Source organism: Crocuta crocuta, unplaced genomic scaffold, assembly GCF_008692635.1.
Source record: "Crocuta crocuta isolate KB4526 unplaced genomic scaffold, BGI_CrCroc_1.0 scaffold19, whole genome shotgun sequence".
In the NCBI taxonomy this organism is placed as follows: domain Eukaryota; kingdom Metazoa; phylum Chordata; class Mammalia; order Carnivora; family Hyaenidae; genus Crocuta; species Crocuta crocuta.
In genome coordinates, this window is record NW_027551565.1 from 4463314 (window position 1) to 4490903 (window position 27590).

General features: G+C 36.3%; 1 protein-coding gene across 1 annotated transcript in view; it reads left to right on the forward strand.

The window, feature by feature from the left end:
- LEKR1 (leucine, glutamate and lysine rich 1) overlaps positions 1–27590 on the forward strand; it is a 171177-nt gene that overhangs the window by 138457 nt on the left and 5130 nt on the right. Inside the window, exons 9-11 of the mRNA XM_077750101.1 lie at positions 4566–4659; positions 16276–16440; positions 19377–19676. Of these exons, the coding sequence (XP_077606227.1) occupies positions 4566–4659; positions 16276–16440; positions 19377–19676 (559 nt within the window). The remainder of the gene's footprint in view (positions 1–4565; positions 4660–16275; positions 16441–19376; positions 19677–27590) is intronic.

Sequence of the window (27590 nt, forward strand, 5' to 3'; positions counted from 1 at the left end):
CCAGTGCCTGCCCCTGGGCCCACACCCAGAGGAAGGCAGCAGATTTCTGGCAAGGGCTGAGGAGGAGGGGTAGGAGGTGGCTGGAGGTAGGACTGTATGTGAGTCAAAGCTCCAGGACCTTGGTACATGCTCAGTTGTCCCATCAGACCTCACATAAAACACAAATTTAAAGATAAAATTATTAAGAATCTTTTTGATGATGACCATAAAGCATTAAATCTGAAGCACAGGACCCCCTTCTGAAATTGGGCCCTGTATCACACACCCAAGAAGTCCTCCCTGCACCATGCTTGCAGGTTTCTTTGCTCATCATTTCTTCTTGCATGCCTCACCTTCCTCCTGAGATCTTATCTCTTCCTGCAAAGCATATTCTTTAGAAGGTTCTTTAGTTAACGGTCCTTTAGCTGGTAGTAAACACTCTGATTTTATTTGTCTGAGCATATTTTATTTCAGTCTCATTCTGAAAGATAGCTTTGCTGGGTACCCAACTTTAGTTGCTGGTTCTTTTCTTATAAGATTTTGAACATATTATTTTGCTGTCTGACTTCCTTTGTTTGTGTTGGAGAATAAGGTTTCAATATGTTTGGGTTCCTTTGAAGATAATTGTTTTTTTTTCTCTAGCTTCTTTTAAGATCTCTTTACCTTTGATGTTCTTCAAGTGTACTACCAGGTGCCCAGATGGAAGATTTATTTTTATTTATCTTGCTTGGAATCCATTGAATTTCCTAGATTTGTGAGTTAGAGTTTTTCATCAATCTGGAATATTGCCTCAACTATTGCTTCTTCCCCCTTTTCTCTCTTTCTGAAATAATGAATAGATATATATTAGATCTTTTCACTCTATCCACCATATATCAACTTCTCTTTTATATTTTCCACTTCCTGTACTACACTCTATATAATTTCTTTAAATCTCCCTTTTAGTTTATTACTTCATTTTTTAGCTGTGAATAATCTGCTACAGGACCACCCACTGTTTTTCATTGTGATTATTATATATTTAATTTCTGCAAGTTTGATTGGGCTCTTTTTCATATTTCATTAGTCATTTAAATCAATCCTTTATTCTTTTAACATCTGATTTTGTATTCTGTATCTGAAAATTCAATACTTTAGAAAGTATGAGTTTGATTATGCTGTCACTTGTGTCTGCTTATTCTTTCTCTTACTGACTTTTTTTTTCTTTTATAGTTTTGCGATTTTTTTAAAAATTATGATCTCATAGATTTTGACTCTTTATCTGTAGAAAATCTTTGAGTCCCAGGTTGAAGATAGATTTTTTTCCCAGAAATATCACTGTTTTTCCTACCAGGCATCTGGAGACGGAGTTAACCTATTACCACTTTAAAATATCTTTGCAACAGGAAGCTCTTTGAACCACTCAGTGTGAATTCACAATACAAACCTGCATTAGGGTTAGTTTGTGTTTACAAATTCTTGTGAGAGATTTATATTTTTCCCTTTGCCTAGCACCCAAATTCAAAACCAGTAATTTTCCTTTTCTACCTTAAAAGGTGTTATTTGAATTTTACACATACTAGGTGTGAATTTCACACATATATTACACATGCAGCGCTTTGAGATGCAGCTTTATACAGGTGAGTTTCCTAGTAGACTCTCTCTCTTGAGCCCTTCATGGCTGTGATACTTAAAGCTGAAGTTCATCAGATTTGGAAAGTACCTTCAAAGTGAGAGTTGGTTTCAATGCTCATCTTATTGGTGAGGGTTCTTCCTTTTACTTGATTTTTTTTAAGGTTTAGTTTGGAATAATTTTATATTTACAGAAAAGTTACAGTGACAGTACAGAGAGTTTATGTTTCTCTTTGGCCCATTTTTTATAACTATGACACATCTGTAAAACCTAAGAAATTAACATTGGTGTAATACATTTAACTCATTGTCAATAATTAACTAAACTACAGCTTATTTCTATTTCAATAGGTTTCCACTCATATCCTTCCGTTCTTTCACTTGAGTTTTGTTCTCCGCATCCTTCCCACATTTTGTCCAGCTCATTGATGAATTTAAAGATTTTTTTTATAAGTTAAAAAATGTTTACTTGGGCGCCTGGGTGGCTCAGTCAGTTAAACATCCGACTCCCCCTCAGGTCATGATCTCACAGTTTGTGAGTTCGAGTCCTGCATCAGGTGAGCTTGGGCCCTGCTTCAGAACTAACATTGTTTTCAATGAACACAAGCCCCACTTCGGGTGAGCATGATGCCCACTTCTGGGGAACCCTTCTTCTCTCTCTCTCTGTCTCTGTCTCTGTCTCTGTTTATCTCTCTCTCCACCCCTCCCGCCCCTCGTGGGATTCTCCCTCTGTCTCTAATGCGATTCTCTCTCACCCTCTCTCTCTGCCCCCTCATTCACTTGTGCCCCTCCCCTCAAAAAATGTTTACTTATTTTCAGTAGGAAAGTTGTTGAGGTACCTAGTCCAACATACTTCTGGAAAGAGAAGTCTGGGGAGGTTTTTTTTTTTCCAGTCTCTTTCCCTTAAATGATATGCATAATCCTGGTTACCGAGTCAAATATGTCTTCTTATGCTTGTGTCCTTAAAATTTTCTAGCCTAGAAATGTAGGCACTATTTTTATTATGGTAAAAGCATTAAATAATATAAGGGTGAGACTAGAAAAGAAAGCAAGAAATAGACTGAGGGTCTATAATAATACTATAGGTGAAAGATAAAGTCAAGAACCTTAAGAACCTTAACAAGGCAGTTGGTAATGGGAAAGGAAGAGAGGAAATAGTTTGAGGTGCACTCAGGAAGTAAAATATAGAATCTGGTATTGAATGGATGTAGCAGAACATGGAGAAGCAAGAGTCAGAGATAACTCAGAGATTTCAAACCAAAAATTTGGACTCTTGAAGATTTTCAGAAGTCAAAAGGAAAAGCAAGATTGGAGCAGGTGATGGTGTATTTGTTTTTTTGGATGTATCTGGTGTTAATGGGTCATTAGGGTGGAGATGTCCAACAGGTAGTAATAAATGAAAGTCACAGTTTTGAGAAAGGAGTCAGAACTAAAACGAACAGGGTGGTGATGGAAAACAAAGAGATTAGAAAGAGGAATAAGCAATGGAGAAGAATCACCTGCAGAGAAACTGAAAAAGGTGTTGGAGATTTTAGAGGAGGGAAGGAACCCTGATCAACAAGTGCAGTTTTGCCACTACTTGTGATATTCAAAGGCTTAATAACAGTGCCCCTCCCTGTGAAATGCTCTTATGGGGCACCTGGGTGGCTGAGTCGGTTAAGTATCTGACTTTGGCTTAGGTCATGGTCTCATGGTTCATGGATTTGAGCCCCATATACTGCCAGCTCAGAGCCTGGAGCCTGCTTTAGGTTCTGTGTCTCTGTCTCTGCACCTCCCCCACTCCTGGTCTGTCTCTCTGTCAAGAATAAATAAACATTAAAAAAGAAAGGAAGGAAGGGAGGAGAGAGGGAGAGAAGGAAGGAAGGAAGGAAGGAAGGGAGGGAGGAAGGAAGGGAGGAAGGAAGGAATGCTCTTATGAATCTTTTGCACTTACTTCTACCCAAAGGATTACAAACTAAGCCTTAAGATCCATTTATATGGGGGCGCCTGGGTGGCTCAATCAGTTAAGTGTACAACTCTTGGTTTCCACTTGGGTCATGATCTCACCGTTCATGGGTTCAAGCCCTGCACCGGGCTCTGTGCTGACAGTAGGGAGCCTGCTTGGGATTCTCTCTCTTCCTCTCTGCCACCTCCCCTACTCACACTCTCTCACTCAAAATAAATACATTTTTTAAAAAAGATCCATTTTTATGCATTAAAATATTAAAATGTTCTTTTTATTTTCTTTTCAATTTTAAATGTTTTTTTTTTTTTAATTTCTAGGAGAGAGAGAGAGAGATACAGCGTGAGCAGGGGAGGGTCAGAGAGAGAAGGAGTCACAGACTGAAACAGGCCCCAGGCTCTGAGCTGGCAGTCAGCACAGAGCCCGACGCGGAGCTCGAACCCACGAACCGCGAGATCATGACCTAAGCAAAAGTCGGACGCTTAACCGACTAAGCCACCCAGGCGCCCCTATTTTATTTTCAATTTTAAAATGTTTTGTACTATACCATATCTCAAACACTACCCTCTCTCTAATTTGATTTGTTCCTGTCAGTACTTGAGACAAGTAAGAGAAAAATAAATATAGCAAGAACTACAAACATGTGTTGATTTTATGGCATATCCCAACATATTTTCCTTTTTCTTTTAGGAAACAAAATATTGTCTAGTGTTAGAATTTAGTCATAAACTTTGGAACCATGATGTATAATGTTTTATTATATTTATGACTCCACATATGTTGTTACTATTTCATGCAAAAGTAATAACTTATTAAGCAAAAATTAGGAGAAAAATACTGAGAAAATATTTACTTATATGTAGTGTTTATAAATTGCTATGAAAGGTTAAAATAGTATCTAGTGGTAGTAGTTATATTGTTAAAGAGAATAAACAGACTAAGTTGTGAAATACTATTCTCTGAACCGGGAACCGCAATTTACGAAGAGTGTCAGGCTAAGTCTTGATTCATTTGTTGGGTTTATGGTTTTCAGGGAATTAATGCTGATTTCACATCAGAAAAGCATCGAACAACTGAAGGAAACCCTTAGACAGAAGCTGCTGAATGATGATAACTGGAGAGAGAAGGTAACGATAATGTAACTTTCATCAGCATGTGTCTTATTTGCTTTTTCAAAATTCTATGTTTGCCAAGAGACTATTCCAGATATCTTTCTATGCACATCTTGATTTCTTCTAGAATTTCCTAGACCAAATATGCTTATAATATGTGTCTTTTCCATAATATTAGACAACATAATAGGAAATAATAAGGTAAGAACAGAATTTGAAATCTTGTAAAATTAAGATAGCCCCTAGTAATTTTTATTTTTAAATATTTACCTTTTTTCTGTAAACTGACAGAATCTGCATTTGACCACATCCTTAAAAGCAGGGGAATATTAATTCATTCCTACAATTTCTCTGCTTTTAAGAAGATAATACAAGAGAATGGAAAATGACAGATTCCTCAGTTATGAACTTTTGACAAAGTAAAAGGAATAAGTATTTAGCTCACTATTTATAAAGAAAATATTTTCTCCTAGAGGATTGAAAAATGCATTGATTTTTGTCTTTGGACTTCTCTAAATATTTCAAAGTTTCAGTAATAAATATGTATTAGCTTAATAATTTTAAAGGATTCAAATAATATTCTAAAAATTGTTGGTCCCTACCTTCTCAGGCCATGTACTAGTCATTGAGACTACAACCATGATCTCCCTGTTATAAACTTCTGATACTCCTTGATTGATCCCTGGATCGTATCCTGAACAATGTCCTGAAGCCTTTCCAACTTTTTCTCTTGCCCAACTGATACCTGTCCCTAGCACTTGCCTTCATCCTTCATTTTTTAATAAGATTGTAAATTTGCATCTAGTACAAGAAGTGGCTACTGAAATTCAAATTGCTTGCATTAAGTCCTGACAACCTGTTTGGTTTTATCACATTCTTCTCCTTGTTGACCAGACCCTATAACTTGTAACCTCAAGCAATAAGCAGTGGCCACATTCAAACTAACATCACCTGGACTTTTCACTCTACCATCCACCAAGCTGAAACACATTAGATATTGTCGCTGGCTCAGGTCAGATCTAAACTTTTCACTTTCATTTCCAATCTTTACTCAGTTGTCCATACTCAGGCATTACTAGCCCACTACAGATCAATCTCACTTCCCTTGTCTCTCAGGGATAGCATGCTCAGGCTGTAAGAGAAATGATCGCTAGAACAACAGTTCCATAGAGGCAGCAATTAACACTTGAGAATATGGATTAACATTGCTCTAAGTGTCTCGTTCTTATTTTGTTTTATTTTGAAATATGGGCTTTTTTTTCCCTTCTTCTCTAAAGCCCACATTTCTCTAATTTTTATTAGCCGTGGGGTATTCAGTTGGCTAGTCTATTCTTTTTTTTTTAATGTTTTATTTATTTCCGAGAGAGAGATAGAGAGAGAGAGGCAGCATGAGCAGGGGAGGGTCAGAGAGAGAGGGAAATACAGAACCCGAAGCAGGCTCCAGGCTCTGAGTTGGCTGTCAGCACAGAGCCCAACGCAGGGCTCCAAACCAGGAACCATGAGATCATGACCTGAGCCAAAGTTGGATGCTTAACCGACTGAGCCACCCAGGCGCCCCTTGGCTAGTCTATTCTTATTCACTTCCTCCATCCTTACCAACCCATATTTAAAAATACAAAAAGATGATCAACCAACAATCCAAAGAGTGCAAATTAAAACAATGAGAGATTACTTTTTACCCATCCAATTGACAGAGTGGTTTTGGCATTGTGGTAAGGTCTAGTAAGATAATCTTTCACACTCACTCTTTAACGGTGTGGAAGTTACAGCAACATTTTAGAGAGCAATTTAACAGTATGTAGAAAGTGATACTGTAAATGTCTCATCTTTTAATGCAGAAATTTCATTGATGGAATTAATGTGATTAGAGATTCACATATTCTCCCCTTCCCTCAAATGCCTGAGCTCCTCTTAGACTGATAGAGTAAACTTTCCTGCCTTTATTTGTTTAGAAGTTCTTTATCTCCATGGTCACAATCCATGAAGGACTTTCAGATACAATATACTGGAAAAGTTTCTGCATTAATGATGTACTCTTATACTGCTGTTTACTGTACCCTGTCCATGAGGTGCTAACATAAGTAGGCCAAGTTAGTGTTAGCATCTGATCATATAAAAGTGTTATGATCTTACTTTATGCTGTTAATTTGATGATGCTAATAAACCTATGTAAGATTTTCTAAGTTCTTACTGAAACCATGGTATCATTCTAATAAATTATTTATATCATAGACGTATTTTGGCATGTATAATTTTTTATGATATAAATGGGCATTTCATTTTGTTGAGAGGACATGACTTCTTGTTAATAAATCTTATAATTCAGCTTAGCAGTAAATCAAGAGCCAGACCAGTAAAGCCAAGGAATGATAATTATGTCTTGGCTGTGTTAGTTATTGAGACTATGAATAAAAAGTTCCCTAAGAGTCCTCTCATGAGAAAGGAGAATTGCTACTATGACATTGTCATCTCTTTCTTGGGTCACTATGCCTTTGTGTAGGAATGAAATGTTCCCTTTACAAATATATAATACACATATTAGAATAAACTTCATAACTTAAATGCTTTTAACATTCAAAAAAAGTAGATGGCAATTTGTGCCTGTGCTTAATTATTTTAGAGTATGTAAAAAGCACATAATAGAATCAATGGTTGCTATGCAACAAAGATGGCACATTTTAAAATAACTGTATATTTACCAATTGCCATAGATTTTTGTTTATTTCAAGTATTCCTTTGATGTGAAGAAAACAAATTAATGTGTATGCTGAACACTTAAAATTGGTTCCAAATGCACAGTGTTGCTACTTCTTAGTTAAAACTTTGGTAATTAAGAAATTTCCTATAGCCAGAGTGCTGGCATTAAGTGATAGTCATGTGTTGACTATTACTTTGTAGTGCAATAAACAAATTACAACCAAATATTTTCTTAGATTCTTACTAAGATATCATCACATTTAGGAACATTTTAGAATTGTACTACTATTGACCTCACTTTAAATAGTACATAAAGTATTTAGAACCCAATATTTTATGACAAGTTCATCCCTGTACATTTTGTTATTTTATAAGCTATCCTTTTAAATTTCACTAATAGTACACTAAAACACATTAGGAATGTTTCAGCCTTTTTTGAAGGACTCTTCTATTTTGAAGAAGAACTTGATGTAACCCAGTAGTTAAAACAAACAAACCAACCAAGAGAACCTTAAGTCCTGGCTGAGCAACTGGATTAATAGTGAAAACCCAGGGGAGGGGGGTAATTTACCTCAAGAAGTAGTCAATTCCAGCACAAAAGGGAGGCAAACAAAAAAATATCAAGTTCTTCTTCAAAATAGAAGAGCCAAATGGCTGAATAATTCCTAATGTGTTTTAGCATACTATTAATGAAATTTAAGAGGATAGCTTATAAAATAACACAATGTATAAGGATCAACTTGTCATAAAAATATCAATTTTTGTTTATGCATAATAAACGTATGACTAAAAACAATATTGAGAGCACACTTTAATTTTTAAATTACATCATGTAATTTTAAAAACTTAATTAATGAAATCATAAAATTGTGGATCTGGAATAGCCTGCAATTATCATATGATTTAAACCTTTTAATCAAGATAATAAAAACAGTCTCCATTAATTAGAGTGTTTACTATATGCTAGGCCTTGTGCTCAATGCTTTCCATAAATGTAATTTTAATTATTATAAAGTTACTATTCCCATTTGCACATGGAAAAAAAATAAGGCTCAGAGAATTTATGTAAATTGCCAAGTTTATATAGTCAGGAAATGACAATTGATACAGATCTGGGGGCGGGTAGGGGCAGTGATGAGTGCTAAATACAAAATCCAAAACCTATGCATTTGACCTAGATGCACTAATAGGACCTAGATTTACCCTCCCTCCTAAACAAGTAAACCATTGGAGAAAAGGTAAAAAACAATGGTTTCAAGACACTAGATATCAAACAATGAAGGGCAATGATTCTTACAGATGAGAGACAAATGAGGTGAGTTCTGTGATTGACCAGACTTATAATTCCTTAAAAGGAATTTAAGGCCACAGTACAGGAAGTGTGAATCTAGGTAGTTTGGCAGATTCTTTGAGTTGAGGAGACCAGAGAGATCAAGGTAGCTGGAATTCACCAGGGATAACGTTTTCAGGAGAGAGCTGCACACAGTAAGAATGCTGGAGATCTACAAAGAGTTCCCATTAAGTATATGTATGGTCAGTGCATATGTGTGGGGAAACTATTCAAAATCAGAAAAAGACCCATGGAAAGACTAAAGAGAAGTAGCAAACACTCACACATGACCAGACTGGAAAATTTATAATTTATAGGGCACTGGGTAAAGTTCTCAGAAGAGTTTTGCATCAGCAGTAAGGAAAAATTAGCTATAGACTAAATGCTGATCCTGCCTCACAAATTTTCAAAGAACTAAAAAACTCAAGGTGATTCCAAGAAACTTAATTGCATCCCACAACAGAGTTCAGTATTCATGGGAATACAGAAATATCCAGCATCTAATGAGGTAAAATTTACAATACCTGGCACTCAGTCAAAAATTGCCATTCAAAACAAAACAAAACAAATGGGAAAACTCATAATGAGAGTAACTCATAATGAGAGAAAAATCAATTAATAAAAACTGACTTGAAAGGCACAGGTATTAGAATTAGCAGACAAGGACATTAAAACAGTTATGATGACTGTATTCCATTTGTCCAAAATCTAGAGGAAAAATTGACCATGTTAAGTAGAGATATGGAAGACATAAAAAAAAAAGATCTAAAGTGAACTTCTAGAAATTAAAAGAACAATATCTAAGATGAAAAGCATACTAGATGGGATTAATAGAAGATTAGACCTTCCAGAAGAAAAATTTAGTGAACTTGAAGACACAGCAATTGAAATTATCTAGATGAAACAAAAATAGAAGACTCAGTGCACTATGAGACAAATTTAAGTGGACTAATATATGCATAGTTGGAATCTCCGAAGTACAAGAAAGAGAAGAAAGGACAGGAAAAATATTTAAAGAAATAATGGCTGAAAAAATTTATGATTTAATGAAAACTATAAACCTACACATTCAAGAAGCTCAACAAACCTCAAGCACAAAGAACATTTTAATCTAACTGCTCAAAACTAGTGATAAAAAGAAAATCTTAAAAACAACCAGAGAATAATAGACATATTATATAGAGGAATAAAACTAAGGGTGAGAGCAGATTTTTTCATCAAAGACAATAAAAGCAAGAAGAAGGTGGGACTGAAAGTACTGAAAGAATGAGGGGACTAGGGGTGCAAGCTGCCAATCTAGAATTCCATATGAAGTGAAAATATCTTTCAAATATGAGGATGAAATAAAGACATTCAGAAATGAAAAAGCTGAGCAAATATATCACTAGCACACTCACAATATGAGAAATGTTAAAAGAAGCCCTTTAGATGGAACCAAAATTATACCACATGGAAATATGGATCCATACAAAGCAATGTAGTACATCAGAAATGGTATAAATGGCAGATTAGACCTTCTAATCTGGATAAATATATGAGTCTTTTAACTATATGAATTTCTTTAAAATATAATTAACTTTGAAACAAAAATATTAACAACCTTATATGAGAAATACAACATGTAGAAGCAACATATATTACAAAAATAGCACAGTGTCTAAGAAGGGAAAAATGGAAGTATACTATTGTGAGATTCTTATTCAATACATGATGTGATAAATGACTAGAAGATAGACTACCTTAAGTTAAAGATATATTCTATAAATTCTAAGGCAACCACAGAAGTAGAAAAAATAATTATAGCTAACAAGCCAGCAAAGGAAATAAAACTGAATTTTAAAAAAATACCTTAATTCAGAAGATGAAAAAAAAAAAAAAAGGAAAAAAGATGAGATGGTCCAAATAGAAAACATTTAACAAGATAGATTTAAAGCTAATCATATCAATAATCAAGTGAAATGTAAATCATCTAAATTGAGGTTCAGCAAACTTTTTCTAAAAAGGATGGTTAATAAATATCTTTGCTTTGTGGAGCATAGACTGTTGCAACCATTCAACTCGGCTCATTGTGGCTTAAAAGCGGCTATAGACAATATGCAAATAAATGAGCATGGCTGAATTTAGTCTGTGGGTCATAGTTGGCAGAGTCCTGGCCTAACTATCCCCATTAAATGACAGGACTGTCACATTTGATAAAAATGCAATACTCTACATTCCCTACAACAAAATATTCTTTAATATAAAGAAATATTGTAACAAGTAGGTTAAAATAAAGGATGCATAACAAATAAAGTATATGCTAACACAAATCAAAAGAAAGCTAGAGAAACTATGTTTATATTTATGTATATGTATGTAAATATATGTATCATATTTATAAAGTAAATTTGAAAGCAACGATATTAGCATATTTAGAATATTAGGAGGGATTATGAAGTTCATTTCCTAATATTAAAGAGATCATCAGTTCTCTAAGAGGACATAATAATCCTAGATATTTATTCACCTTATAATTTTAAAATTAATTTTAACTTAAAATTTAACTTAAAATTAATTTTAAAATTAGGCAAAATTTTATAGAACAGCAAGGAGAAATAGACAAATCCACAATTAGATAAGAGATATCAATAATAAATAATAATTGATATAAAAATATCTGGGAAATTAGTAAAGATATATAGTAGGGAAAATAGTATAACTTTTATAATTATTTATTTTTAAGAGATATATTGAACAACACTTTTAATAAACATAACCTAATTGATATTTATAAAATTCATCACTTAACAGCAGAATACATATTCTTCTCAAGCGCACATGGGGCATTTATTGAAGCATAAATAACTCTCAATAAATTTAAAAGGATTCATAATATACAAAGTATTTTTTCTGACCAGAGTGGAATTAAATTAGAATTTATTAACAAAAAGTTATCTGGAAAGATCACCAAATATTTTGACACTAAATAAATCCCTTAATCACTATGCTATGTAGATGTGTGGGGAGACAGGTTACATGAAAAAAACAAATCATGCTGAACCATGGGGTCTACCAGAAATAACTAAGTGTGCATAACTCTCCACCTTTGTAGTAGCTCTATGATCTTGGTGATGGTACTTAACCTCTTTGAGCCTATTTTGTAATCTAGTTGGTGGGAATAATAATTATTATGTTATTATTATTATATGTTGTAAGAATTAAATGAACTAATATAGGTAGCCACCCCTACCTTGTATTGGTGCTAAGAGAATATTCCCTCCTTTCATCCTGAGTTTACACAGGACTTCAATATATATTCTGATTCCTTAGCATTGTTTTTTTATTGCAAAGTCTGGGTATTTGAGTAATCATCTACCTTTAAAATTTATATTTATTCATAAATACTTTGAATTATTAGTTTTCAACCAGCATTTGTTTTAACTCTTAGAAAATAGTAAAATTTATTTTTAGGAGATATATTTTTAAAAATTATGTGGATACATCAAATATAAACAAATGACTTAATTTCCACTTTGGCATCTGAAATTCCCTTGCTTTTATAGGGATTGTCAGTAATGAGTGATTATGTTACAATATACTGTTTGGCTCCATTGACAGAAAATTATCTCAGAATCAACCACAAATAACTCACTTGGAAAATAGTGAAATGATGGTATTTTGCACATTAGAATTAGACACAGGTGTTATAAAATACTAATAATACATTTCAACACAAATACAAAAGGAATTAAAAAACATACTCTGAATGGAATCATCAGGAAGCCCTGGAATCATCAGGAAGCCTTCACCAGGGAGATAGAGTTTGAGCTAAGAGGAGATATGGATTAAAAAAAAAAGCATAAAAATTAAAACCTGGAAGGTGTACACAGATGGCAATTTATTTTACTTTGTGTGACTATTGAGCTCATATGTTATTCATGCTTTTGTTTTAGAAATCAGAATTTCCACATGATTATTAAAATTCCTATTCGTTATTATATAAAGTAGTTTATATTTTATATAAGCACCATCATCGAATTTATTTATTTTGTATAAGCATGAGTTCTTTCATCTTTTTATTTATTTATTTTCATCTAAGATATTTAAAAATGTTTCTATCAACATTAAAAAACATAAACATGATAATTTGGCATGAATTCATCTTCTCAATGACAAATAATATACTGGTTTAAGAAAATCATTGTGTTTGAGGGCTTCTGATTTTGTTCAGACTGTTCAGATTATGAAGGGACCAGTAGTATCATCTCTCTGTGCTACAGTGTCAGCACTTTCAGATGGCCATGCAGCTTCCTTACATGTTTAGAAATCCCTCCTGAGGTTCGTCACTGTGCTTCTCTTGCTCTGGTTGTGCAAACTAAAACTCAAATCAGCAATAGAAAAATCACTTTTCTCTTCTATCTTCATGCTCTTTCTTACTCTCCTTTCTCTCTCTTCCTCTCTCCCTCCCTAAGTGTTCATTCCAAGGAATAATTCAGGGCCAAGAAGATCTCCCTGCCACCTGACTGAGAACATTCTACTAATTCAGTCTACCAGCTACCTTCTTTTCTTCCCTGAACACTTTGTGTTCCATCCTCATCAAGGGACTCTACTGGTTTCCTAAATGACATCTTCCCCATAATTAACTTAAATATTTTTTAAAGTCTTTCTAAAGTCTTTCTGTTATCTAATTTACATTTTGTCCTGTCCCACCTAGTCTGCATACCTTCTTGTTCTCTTAATTTGAGCAGTCAGCCCTTATTTTGAGAGATGTCTTTTTGTCCTAAAATAACTATTCGACTCTACCAATTAGCCACACAAGGAATTTTTTGAACACTTGCTATTTTAGTACCTTCGGACACATTTTTCTTGAGCTTCTCAAAACATGTTTATTTAATTGGTTTTTAATAGTATCAAGGTATCTTGTGGGTTATTAATTCTTAAAGTTACACCTTGCAGGTTTTTCAGATGTTTTGCACTTGATATCCTCCTTTCATGTGTTCTTGACTCATCTATTCCAGTGTGGTTGGAGCACGGGGCTGTGATCAAATGGGGAAAGTGAAAGCTGGGTTGGAGAAGTCCAGGGTTGCCATAAACAGTGTTCGTCTTGTGCCTAGCAAAGTAGTACAGGCCAAAGGAGAGAAGAGAGCTGGAATCCAGCCAGTGCTCTGCTCACCAAGTGCTCTGCTTGGCATGAGGCTGTATTTATCTGAAGAAGGGATCCTTTGTCAGTTCACAAAAAAGTGTTGCATGGGCTAGTGGTGGCCCAGTAGGAGATCATGTATAGGAATTTTGATTTTATAGTAATGCATTGAGAAACCACTAAGAGGAAATAAAATAATCCAGCCTATATTTTGTAAAGAATACCCTGCTGTGTGTATCACAGATTGGAGAGAGGCAGGAGTGGCAGTAAGAAAGCCAGTGAAGAGGTGATGGTAGCCAGAACTAGAGCACTAGCAGTGGACATGAAAAGAAATGGATGGATTCAAGGCATCTTTTGGAGGTGAATTGGACTTGGTGTCGAGTTAGGTAGGAGAGGTAAAAATGATGCCCCAGTTACTCACCTGAATAACTAGATGGATTGTGGTTACTGTGTCCCTACTGGGGAAGAAACAGGTGGGGAGATGGTTCTACTAAAGGTTCAGACAGTTTATTTGAGACACCTCTGGTATATCTCAATGGCTAGCAGGAGGCAGGTACATATAAGCACCTGGAATCCAGAAAAACATCTGTTCTTTTTTTCCGAGAGCCCCTGAGACTTTCCTTGTCTTTAGAAGTGTGAGCACAATACAAACGAGCATTCTATCATGTTCCTAAATGATCCTTAGCATCCTTTTCCCCAAACAACCCAAAAAGTTATTTTGAGAGAACCAGAACAACTCCTTGTATTGAGTATAACATACCTGTTTTGCCTTAGAGGAAATACTCAATCCTATAACCAGTGCAATAAACTCAACTGACCCCACACTGGAACTAGTCTTCTGTCTGCATTTTATTTAATTTAAAGGACTTTCTGTAAATGTTCTTAGAAATTTTCTGTTTCCAAGTACTCTGGTTTCAGTGTTTCACAGAGAAATTCATGTTGACCTTTCCTCCTCATATAGTGGTCTGAATCACAGAGTCACAGTAAGTCAGATTTGACAGTTTTTCTCCCAAGTTATCTGGCATTTACTCCTACTAAGAATTTATCATCATGGCGCAATGTAAATCTAGAGCCAGCCTGTCACTGGGATTCTCTAATCTCACTAGATGAGCGACCAGGCCTGAATGACTCCAGTACTCATAGATTTGTTCTCTCTCTTCCTCCAGTAGGCAGAGCCAAAACCAATGGTTTAAAACCACGGGGAGAGAGATGTTGGCTGAACTAAAGGAAAAACTGCCTAATGCTTAACGCTGTCTGAAAATGGAAATGCTTGCTGGGAAGAAATGAGTTATGGTTTCTAGTGGTGTTGAGACACAGAGTAGACAATATTTTGGTGCAGATTCTGTGATAGAGATTGAAGGGTCACAGCACAGAAGTAATCTTCACTGACTATTGAATCCCAGCTCATGCTAGAGCCTTACACATGTCTTGTCCCATTTAATCTTCATAATGATTCCGAAGGGAACTAGTTATAACTCCACCAGGAGAGGTTACAGTCACGATTTAAGATTATACAGTTAGAAAGTGGTGGAGCCAAGGGTTTAGAGCCAAGATTTAAACTCAGTTCCATCTGAATCCAAAGCCCTTGCTTATTCTTTCCACAATTCATGGAAGCTTGAGAAATGGAACCAGGGGATTTCTATGGTCCCTTCCAGTGCTGTGGTTCTATCTGAGTCCAACATGGATACAGGCATCATTGACTTGACTGTATTTTCCTTAATCATCCTTCTGGCCTCAACCACATTAAAATGATAATCTGTGACTCCATTACTTTCTGGGGTCTCATCAAGAAAAGACTATTTAAAAACTCAACATTTGTGTTTTATATCTCCTCTGAGCTTTCACTAGACCTTAGTCTAAAGGCCTCAGAATCTTTTTATTTTTTTGGAGGCACCTTGGTGGCTCAGTTGGTTAAGTGTCCGACTTTGGCTCAGGTCGACTTTGGCTCAGGTCATGATCTCACAGTTCATGGGTTCAAGCCCCGCGTCGGGCTCTGTGCTGAGAGCTAGCTCAGAGCCAGGAGCCTGTTTCAGATTCTGTATCTCCCTCTCTCTCTGACCCTCCCCTACTCACGCTGTCTCTCTCACTCTCTCTCTCTCTCTCGGAAATAAATAAAACATTAAAAAAATTTTTAATCTTTTTTTTTCGTATAGGGTTTCTGGCAAGGACTGGGTTTATAATACAAATGTACAGAAGACTAAGATTTTAGTATTTCTGAAAACTGTCAGAATATATTGTCTTAACTTCTCTACTCATTTTTAAAGTCTTAGAAGGTCTTAAGAGATCTTAAAATATTTGACCCAAGGTCGTTTTTTTCTGGGCTAAGTTCTGAGTCAGGTTCTTTTTAAATATTAGAATTAAAAAATTCAATTAATGAAACAATAAATATTAGAATTAATTTTTTGAATTAAAGTCTGAAAATAAGCTTGATTTCCTTATCTTGAGGTCAAATGACTTTATATGTGTGGCAAATACTATTTTCTAGATTGAAGCTGAACTTACCAAGGAAAGAGCCCGACATTTAGTTGAGTTTGAGGAGCAAGCTCTGCTTTTTAAGGAAGAAGCTAAACTGGAACTTGATATTGAAAAGGAAAAACATCAAGAAATAATCCAAAAATGTAAGAAAGAACAAGAGGAACTAAAAATGAAGGTCTGTCATTATGATGTTCATTATTATTTAATGGGTTTGAAACTATAGATGTTGGTTATTTCCCTCTAAGAACACTGTACAGTATTTATAACTCAAGTAGCTTTCCTCATGGTCACTGTGCCTTGGTTTTAGCTACATCGGTAGAATGGTTTAGATATTTTCCAGAATAAATCACTGAAATAAACCATATAAGCATACTATACAGACATGTATGGAATTTTTTCTTCTAAAATACACTTTTTTTTAAAACAGCACAAATTTATAATTAATAATTAGCAGGGTTAAATATTCTAACACTTCAAATATCTAATATCAACTGATAAGGAGATGTTTTATATAATTAACATTTTCCCAACAGCTAAAGCCTATCTCCTTTAATTGCAAATATTTTCAACTCTAGATATTTTGAATGAAGGGAAATATTTTTAAAATGTAATCTACCTCCATAATTTCTGAAACAGTATGTCCTAAACATAATTTTTTTAAGATTTTATTTTCAAGTAACCTCTTGAACTCACAATCTCAAGATCAAGAGTCATGTGCTTTTCTGAGTGAGCCAGCCAGGCAACCCCCAAACATAATTTAAGGTTTTGTTAAGGTAGTTCTGTTATTATAAGACCTGAGTATCATATGTATGTATGTATATATATATATAGATATATATGTGTGTGTGTGTGTGTTTATGTATATATATATATATATATATATATATATATATGTATGTGTTTGTGTGTATATTAACTAAGAACCAGTGGGGAACCATACTTTGAATAAACTCATTAACCGTCTGTGTAAATTAAGCATCAAATGAGACTTAATGGCCCCTACTTCAGTGAACAGGAGATATGGTACAGCCTTTTCAAGAGCACTGTGAACAATAGGCAGGGCCAGCTACATGAGTATATGATAAGTACAGTATCACAGGGCCCCACACTCAGAAAGGCCTCATACTTCTTGGGTTTAATGCTCTGTAAATGTTGTCTGGAAATTCTTAATAACTTCATCTTTGAATTTCTGTTTTGTAAGTGAAGTTCTTTTGGGACAATGGTGCCCTTGAGAGATTCCAAACTGATAGCTGAAAGCTTGGAATCTCAGCTCACCCAAGTTTCTACCTCTCCGAGACTAGTTTTCTTCCAGAAGAAGCCTCTTAAGGCAGGCCCCAACTTGCCAAGGGTTATAGTTTTTTAAAAGAAGTCATAAACCCAGATTTTCTAAGTGAATTCTCTTGATTTGTAAGTGCTGACTCACTTTTTGAAAAAATCAAAACATATTTGTGGCTATGTGAGTCTCCTGTCCCAAAGGCAACCTGCTCTATTTCAGTGTTAGCTGTCCTTTGGATGATGGAAACTACTGTTCAGACCTAGCAATGACCCTCTCCCTTCCTAGATTAATTGAATATAATGGAATACTAATTAAATTTTTAAAGTTACTAAGTGTGAATAGATTTCTTTTTTTTATTTTTTTTTATTTTTTTTTTTTTACTTTTTTTTTTTTTTAATAGTTNACTTCTCCGCCATCTTGCCCCTCCTCTCAAGTGTGAATAGATTTCTTGCAAAAGTTATTCTGAATGTAAATTTAACATTTGAAACAAATTTTGGATACATAACTCTTAAGTAATAGTTCACAGAATCCTTGGAACTTTGGTCTATGACTGTTTTCCAGATTCTTCATGGACTAGTTTCTTGTTGTACTAATATTAATAATGTGACAATATCCGTAGCACAAATAATAAGGATATGTTTCATCAGAAGCAGATTGCTCTTCCTGGTTTGTTTTATGTTTTTTGGTTTTTGGCTTTTGGTTTTGTTTTTTTTTTTTGTACAGATAGTTTATTTCAAGTTGGTTTCCATATAACACCCGGTGCTCACCCCACAAGTGCCCTCCTCCATGCCCATCTCCCCCTTCCCCCCCACNTTTTGTTTTTTAAGAAGAAAGAAAACAAGCAGTCTTTTCCCTTTTAAAGACTTTCATGACTCTAAGGAAAGGCTTCTCATCTTCTCTCTTTCTCTCTCATTTTCTCGTCTCGTTATCTAGAGGTACCACCTTGATAGACTGAATATTTCCAAGTATTCTGATATTCTCTAGAACTGTACAGTCTAATATGTTAGTCATATGTGGCTACTTAAATTTCAATTATTAAAATTTAAATATAAAATTCCGTTCCTCAGTCACATTAGCTATATTTTAAATGCTCATTAGCCAGTACTGGCAAGCCAGAGCTTATTGTGGGAATCTCTTCCCAACTCAGCAATTGGTGATGTCACCTTGGTACCTTGAAATTGGCCATGGTGAGAGTATTTACACCATGGAGACTAGATATAAATCTGGCTTTTGTGTGTGTGTGAGTCAGTTGCTAAACATTTACTTACATACTATGTCAGTAGGCACAGGTGGCTAGTAGCTACTATATTGGACATCACAGACTATTTCTGTCATCACAGAAAGTTCTCTTGGGCAGTGCTGCTCTAGAAGGTGTAGTACCTGAGGGTACCTCCAGTCATCATGTATAGGAAAGAAAAAAATGTATGTTAAAAGAAAACTTATTGTAATTATAGCATGAGTAGAATATAACTGTGGTGCTCCCCTATGTGCATCCCCAAACATCAGGTATTTCTAGGTCCCAAAGCCACCCCACACTGAATCCAGACAGGCACCTGGGTCAAGACTTGAGCTGTCCTTGGTAGCTCAATCCAGAGAGATTGATACATTTCCAAGGATGCCCAAGTGATTAATGCAATTCCATTTTAAGGTGGTAAAAATAAGTTTTAGTCTTAACTTTAAAAAAAAAATCTTGGAGGCCTACTTAATGTCACAGGATTTGTTTCATTTGATCAGAAAAGTACACTGCTTATTTAGAATAAACCTCTTAAAATCATAAGAACTCTGTGGTTACCTAGAGATACTGCCTACAAACTAATACAAGATTTATCTTACAGATATCTGACTTAATCGCAAGTGCTACTAGAGATCTAAAGCTGGAAGTGGCCACTCTTGAAGAAAAACTCCATGAATCTTGTATCCGATATACTGAAGATTCTGAATCAAAGGAGAAAGAAATTGAAAACCTTAAAACTTTGGTTGCAGAATTTGAATTCCGCCTGAAGAAAGAAACTGATAGTAATGACTCCGTTTCAGAGGATTTGAGGAAGGAAATGAAGCAGAAGTCAGATGAGCTAGAAAGAGTAATGCTGGCACAAACACAACTGATGCAGCAGTTTAACCAGTCCCAGGAACAGGTAGGAGGCAGATGTTGGTGCCACTGCAATTAGTGCAAGAGCACACATTCTTTCAAGAAATAGAACAAACAGAAACATCAAAAGTAGCTTGGTGTCGTGCAGTTGAGGACTATTAGTCAGGAACCTGGAATTACATCCTGGCTCTGTCCTTAACGAGGCAGTCACTTAAGCTCTCTGCACCTGGCTTCCTTTTCTGTAAAATGAAATTCATTGAACTACAAGATCTCTGGCTTCCTCAGCACCCAGTTCTACTGTGTTGCAAATGACCATTTCAAAGACTTCTAAGACTAGAAATCTTTGCATATTTATGTCTTATTGGTTTTGACATTAGATCTTTGCCAAAGAAACTCTTAGAGCACTTGCTGCTTATGTTCAAAAAATAATTTGGACAATATATTCTAAAAGTAATTTCACTTTAGGGCTTTATCTTTCTGTCAACCTAAACTATAGGGGAATTTACATGTGTTGGTCTTCTTTTTTATGTACGCATGATTATTTCAGCAATGTTTTTATTTAAACTGGAATAGACTTATTTTGATTTGACTTTTTTTCCTAATGAAGTCTTATTTCAGAACTGTTAAGCAGTTTAGGTCACACAGCATGGCAGAGCCAAGATTCTATTTGAATCTCCATGGTATAATGTTTCCTACTTCAGGAAACCTGAGTTCTAGTGATTCTGCTTCTAAATTTCAAAGTGACCCTCAGGCTTAGCACTCAACACCTCCAGGCTTCATTTCATTCCTTCCTTCCTTCCTTTCCTTCCTTCCTTATTTTTCCTTCCTTCCTTCTTTCCTCCCTCCCTCCATCCTTCCCTCCCTCTTTCTTCCTTCCTTCCTTCCTTCCTTCCTTCCTTCCTTCCATTCATTCACTCATTCATTCATTCAAAATAACAAGAAACATACTACTGGCTTCCCCAGATGTTTAACAGGTCAGCTGATTGAGCATCTCCTGCCAACACACAGCAGCATAGCCTCCCTGATAAAGGGAGCTACTTTACCAGTCCTGGCATGAGTGGGAATGGACACCATACATGGACTTAGTTCTGCTGGAGAAACTCAAAGAAGGAAAGAAGTGATGCAGATTTGCTTCAAATGAGACAGTAGTGTTGAAATTCTAAAGGAGGGTCAACAGGTTAAAGGAAAGGAAAGTCAATTGCCATTAGACTGGCAAGTTTTCTAACTCTTAAATCTCCAAAGATGTGGCTATATGGAAACTGAGGGTAACCTATACACTATGACAAGTAGAAAAAACTAGAAGGGTTGAATCCAGTAAATATATACTAAGCATCTATCCAGGGGCCAGCACTGTGCTATGCCCTATATATGCAATTATGAACATGACTGACACCTGCCATTGCCTGCTCTCAAAGAAGAATTTAAAGAAAATCCTATATGAGTAATTAAATTGATATCCAGAGGAAAGAATGACCTAAACAGAAACTTATTAAAGAAAGCATAGATTGAAATCTTAAGAATTGGCCTCAAAGACCTATATTGGTTATCCCTGTTGAACAATACATTATCCTCAAATTCAGTATCCTCAAACAACAAACATTTACTATCTCATAATTTTTGTGGGTCAGGGATCTGAATGTGGCTTAGCTAGGTACCCCTGGTTTAAGACCTCTTGTGAGGTTGGTGTCAGGGTCAGGTATACAGTTTTCTCTAAAGGCTTAACTAGGGAAAGATTTGTTTTCAGGCTCACTTTGTGGTTGTTAGCAGGATTTATTTTATTATGGCTGTTGAGCTGAGAGCCTTAGCACCTTGCTGGCTATTGGTCAGAGGACTCCCTCACTTCCTTACAACAAGGACTTCTACATAGAACAACTTACACATGGTAGCTGGCTTTGCTCAGAGCAAGTAAGTGAGGAACAATGAGAGTGCAAGACAGAGTATCTAAGATAGAAGCTAGTCTTTGTAACATAATCTCAGAAGTGACATCCCATTGCTTCTGCTAAATTCTATTCATTATAAATGAGTCAGTAAGTCCAGCTCACATTCAAAGCAAAGAGATTGCACAAGGATGTGAATACGCAAGAGGGCAGGGATAACTGGAGGCCATCCTAGAGGCTGCCAGTCTCACACCCAGGCCACTGGAGGTAATTTTGGCAAGAGAAACTCGATTAAAAGTGAAGAATGAATTCCTTTTTCAGATAAAAGGAGATACATGTGGAGCTCTTTCTGCTCAGTAGTTGTAAAAGGAAACCACTTAGAGATGAAGTTTTATTATTTTTTTTAATGCAGACTTTTGAAATATACAAGACACTGGGCTGGCCCATAAATGATCATTGATCAGTACTGGGGAATATAAAGGGATCATTCCAAAAGTGAAGTTACCTAGGGACATGCCTGGGGACAGACTTCCTTTAGTGGGAGTGGGAGGAGAGGAGGCAGATTAGATTCTCCTTTAGAAGTTAAATAATTGCCACTGAACTATAAGAATAAATAATTAGGCCTGCTTCTCTGGTTAAGCATACCAAAGTCCAGAATATTCTTGTAAAAATAGGGAATGAGACAATAAAAGTAGTAGGATTTATGAGCCAGAAAGAATAGGGCTGTAGCTTCTAAAGTGAAAAGCACTATTATTTTGATCATACATTCCAGATAGTTGCAATCTGTCAGGTTCTAGAGAAATAAAGCCACATTTAAGGGAAGGACAAATTCTCATTAGAATGAAGATAAATTAATGGTCTAATAAGGAAGCTAATTAAAGACAGGAAAACCCTGCTCTCTTTCAAGAGGCAGAGAATGGGTGGACTTTGTTTTTAATTGTCTGAAGAACATTCTTAAGGATAGGAGGAAAGCCAGAGCCTCTAAAGAGCACACGGGCATTCCTGCGTGGAGCAGGGATTATTGGAGAGTGTCCACAGGAACAACAGGGTCAAGAAGGTGAAGCAACAAAAGATGCAGGTGAATAAGAGGAGGAAATGGAAAGTAGAGCTGTAGGGGAAATGTGAATGTGAAAGGGGGCCCATGAAAATCCTTCATAGGGAAAAGACACACCTCAAAAAAGGCAATATTTTTTTAAAAGAAGAAAGAATTCAGAAAAGAATTATAATATGTTAGAGAATAGAACATCAGTTGAAATCAGGTTAAAATAGATCACATGCTTCTTGCTGCCAGTTTTCCATCCAACTAGCTTCATGTGAGTCCTGTCAGGACGGCGTGGCCCAGCCACACTGTCAGAGAATTACTTGTTGTAATTCAGTAATTCATTAGAAGAATGTGGTAAATCAAAAAAGAAAAAAAAAGGAACTACCAAAGGAAGTTCAATATTTTTGTTGTATTAAGATTATCAGTAAGGAGGGGCACCTGGGTGGCTTAGTCGGTTAAGCGTCCGACTTTCGCTTAGGTCATGATCTCGCGGTTCGTGGGTTGGGGCCCTGCGTCGGGCTCTGCGCTGTCAGCTCAGAGCCTGGAGCCTGTTTCAGAGTCTGTGACTCCCTCTCTCTCTGACCCTCCCCTGCTCACGCTGTCTCTCTCTCTCTCTCTCTCCTAGAAATAAATAAAACATTAAAAAAAAATTTTTTTTTAAATTATCAGTAAGGAAAACAATGGGACAGATGTTTCAAAATATCAGTTTCTGTAGCCATCTAATGAAGATAAGAGACATTCAAAGATAAAAGAGAATGTTCTTGGTTAAATGTGGAGAATTGAATATGTATGTTTATCGATGCATCATCCCAAAACAACACTAAAATGACAGTAAATTAATAAAAAGTGAATACATTCATAAGGAAAAGAGAACAGGAGAGGAAGGAGTTTTGACACTAGACGAAAGAGACGTTGAACAAATTTTGAAAATTGACAAAGCCGGGTATGCTTGAGAGGTAATTAATAGACTGTAGGATATTGAAACCTAATGCCTGTGGGGATTGGGGAAGTGGGGTGGAACTCTGAAAGGAGCAAATCCAATTATGTGACACAATACTGGAAAGATTCAGTGATTGGAGACACCAGATACTTCTGAAAGAGAGAGAGAAGAGTGGATCTGAAAACAGGATGGTTTGAATAATTGCAGAAAGAACAGACAAAGCCTCAGATGCCCTCCCTAACCCCTAAACAACCTTCACCCACCATCCTGGCAGTATACCAAAGGTTTATACTCTAGAAAAACCTGAATGTGAGAGGCTTTGGGTCTGAAGATACAGAACAGCAGAGTGTAGGATAAGGCCAGAATGAAAGTCTGTACCTCAGGGTGAGACCTCTTGATCCACTTTACCCACTTACTTCCCAGAATACAGACAACTAGGCTTATATATCAACAAGGGGAGGGGAGGGGAGGGGAGAGGAAAAGAGAAGAGGAGGGGGGAGGGGAGAGGAGGAGGGAAGAAGAGGAGACGAGAGGAGAGGAAAGAGACCTATGGATACTGACAATTGGGATCTCCCAGTGAAATGGCAATAGTCATGTCTAATATACCCATTAAGAAGTATACCAGTTGGGGCACCTGGGTGGTTCAGTTGGTTAAGTGCCAACTTCAGCTCAGGTCATGATCTCATGGTTCATGGGTTCGAGCCCCGCCTCGGGCTCTGTGCTGACAGCCAGCTCAGAGCCTGGAGCCCGTTTGCAATTCTGTGTCTCCCTCTCTCTCTGACCCTACCCTGCTCACAGTCTCTCGCTCGCTCTCTCTCTCTCTCTCTCTCTCTCTGAAATAAATAAAACATTAAAAAATATTATAAGTCAATAAGCCTTCACCTAGACACACAGAGCTTCCAGTAACATTTAGGAGACTCCTTTTTTAAAATATGAACAGCCAAAGATCACCAGATATTTTAGAAACACCTCAAATATGAGACAGAAACTAAGATCAAAGGAAAACTCAGAACAAGAAAAAAGCAACTCAGAAGAAAAAGATACAAAATAATGCATGCAGGGAGCAAACATGAACTTCAAAAAAATAAAAAGGGCACAATTAATGTTCTGAAAGAAAAGAAAAGATATTGCATCCATGGAACATGAGCAGAGGCTATGAATAAAAAACAAGAATAAATACTAAAATATAAGAGCTGAAGTAAAAATTCAATATTTGGGTTAGATGATAAAGATGAATAGATTTCCCAGAAAGTAGAAGGAAAAAACAAAGAGATGGAGAGAAGAAAAGAAAATTAGTAAAAGAAAATTAGAGGAGTTCTGGAAAGAAAGAACAGAGAAAGTGGAGGAAAGAAAATTATCCAGAAACTAATCAAGAACATTTTTAAGTACTGAAGGACATACATTTCTATATTGGAAGAGTCCACTTAGTATAATGGATGTTGAAGCCACCCCACCAAAGCACTTCATTGTGAAGTATCTACACCTTAAAGATAAACATAAGTACCTAGAAAGTTTATAGGTGAGGGAGGGAGAAAAGACGAAATCCGAGAATTAAAGCAGGATAACAGATTTAGAGAACAACCGGGCTGGGTTCAGCAGAAGAATGGGGGGAGGTTTTAGAAGTGTGTCTTCAAGAACAAAGAGAAGCTGATAGATTAAATGGAGTGTTAGAACATGTTGAAAGGATGTTTAGATTTCTATAAGTGGATTTGGTGAAAAATTTGTAATCAACACCCAGAAACCTAAGCAGGTAAATAGTGGAACAATAAATAACTGTGGAAGGAAGTTCTGCCAGAGAGGAAATGTAATCATAGTACACTGTATGACTCAGGTCTACGTAATATTACATACCATAATCATATAAAGCAGAATAAAAATTGTCATAGAAATTGGGAAGATTTTTCAACAAAATTGTGATAGATATTTCCCCCAAGGGAATAGAAATATCTTCTCAGGGTAAAGAGAAACATCTAATGGGAGTTGGAACAGGAAGCTAAATCCACATCTTCTATCTTAAGAAGCCATTAAATAATGACTTCAAAATTGGAATACCATGATATAACTGCGCAATGTTATTAGTTAGAAATATGGAAATAAGTATCACAAGAAGCAACTTTAAAACCTCATAATAGTTATTGCTTGGAGGTAGCACTTGGAGGTGTGGGGGGGGGGGGGGCTTTTTTTCATCTCAAGCAGGCTCCATGCTCCTAGTGGAGCCCAATGTGGGGCTAATATTTTTCAAATGTAAAATCTATTAAAAAAAAAAAAAGAAAACCCATTTATTTAGGAAAGTTTACTAATAAATCTGGTAAGGATGGGTTTATGTAAACTCAAAGATTAAATTTGAGGAAGATATGGTGTTGGCAAACACAAATAGCTTTTTTTTTTTTTTTCTTTTTTGCGGGAGGGATTAGCTTAGCTTTCGGATATGCATTTTTTTTAAAAAATTTTAATGTTTATTTATGAGAGAGAGAGAGACAAAGCACAAGCAGGGGAAGGGCAGAGAGAGAAGGAGACAGAGAATCCAAAGCAGTCTCCAGGCTCTTAGCTGTCAGCACAGAGCCCAGCACGGGGCTCGAAGCTCAACATGGTGCTCGAATCCATGAACCATAAGATCATGACCTGAGCCAAAGTCAGTGGCTTAACTGACTGAGCCACCCAGGTGCCCCAAGGATATGCATTTTCTATATTTACATATTTAATTGATATAGATAAAATGGCACACATTTCTCTGTTAATTCTATTTATAAGAAAACAAAGTACCAGTTAGTAAATTAACCATTATTTAATTAGTGGAACCAGTTAGTTCTCAACTTCGGGACCAAATAAAATTAGAACATCTGAATCTCTTCTCTAACCTCTGGCTTCACAGGGAGCAGAGAGAGAACTGGGAAAGCTTTTAGTTGCCACGGGCTTCTCTTAAAGTTGGTTGGCAGAGAGAATGGGTGAACTAAGAAGCTGAGAACCTTAACCGTGGGGCATGAGGCAGACAGGAGTGAGTCAGTCAGACTGAGAGGCTTCAGCAGTGCAGAGAGAGAGTTAAGCAAGACCGCCTTTTACATGTTGGAGACAATTTGCCCTGATGCAAAGTATAGATGCCAGAATACTGACAGAGTGAGAAAAAATATGGAGAAATTGTTTCCATTGTGTTTAATTAATACTAAATTAAATCTTAGATTATTGACTTCGAAAAATGAATCCTGAATATTGTGCCTTCATGGGCTCTTCCTCCCCATTCTGAAAATCTGCCCTTGAAGCATATTAGTCCTAGGGATTATTTATTTTTCCCCGTTTCTACTTCTGTTTCGATATGTCTGCAGTAGTTATTTCACAGTGCCCATTAAGTCTGCGAGCATAGAAATACGGTTTTAGAGCAGCCTGCCTACCATCCATCTTCTTTCCTGGAAATCCATTCAGATTCTCATTCCCGTTTTACCAAAGGGCCATCTTTTCTGTTTTTCTCCAGTGTTTTGGGCTGTTCAGATTAGTTGAACAGAAGCCTTGGATGGAAGTTTGGGCACATCCTTTGCTAGCTCCTACTCATCTTTCTGGTTTCCACACCTTTTCCAGTTTCCCTTTGCCTCAGGTCTCCACCCAGTTGCCCAGCCATCCACTCACCCTCATCTCGTTTGGGTGGATGGAAATTATAATCTGATCATTCCATGACTGGCTCAGACCTCACTGGGTATAAACTATAAAGAAAGACACCCATCTGTGGTTATTCTTCACTGAGGACTTGCTTTCCTGGCATGTTCCCCCCAGATTGCCAAATTCAGGTGATTGCCATCACAAATGGGATTTTTATCTTCAGAACGATCAAGTTAACCAGCAAAGCCTTCTCTTGCTTCTTCCACTGTTTTTGGAATTGAAAGCAATCCAGCTGTCTCTAAGGAAAAAAATGAAAACAAACACAAAAATAAACCACTCTTACATTGTAAAGAGTGGGGGAAATTGGCCATTTTTTTTTAATATTAGAAATTTCAAACAGATGGCGAGCTAATTTATACTTTCATTTTCACATTTACTTACTCAGTGGGAGTGCAATGAAGCCACATTTTAAGCCCAAAGTGGCCGTCATCTGAAAATGTTATAGACATATTC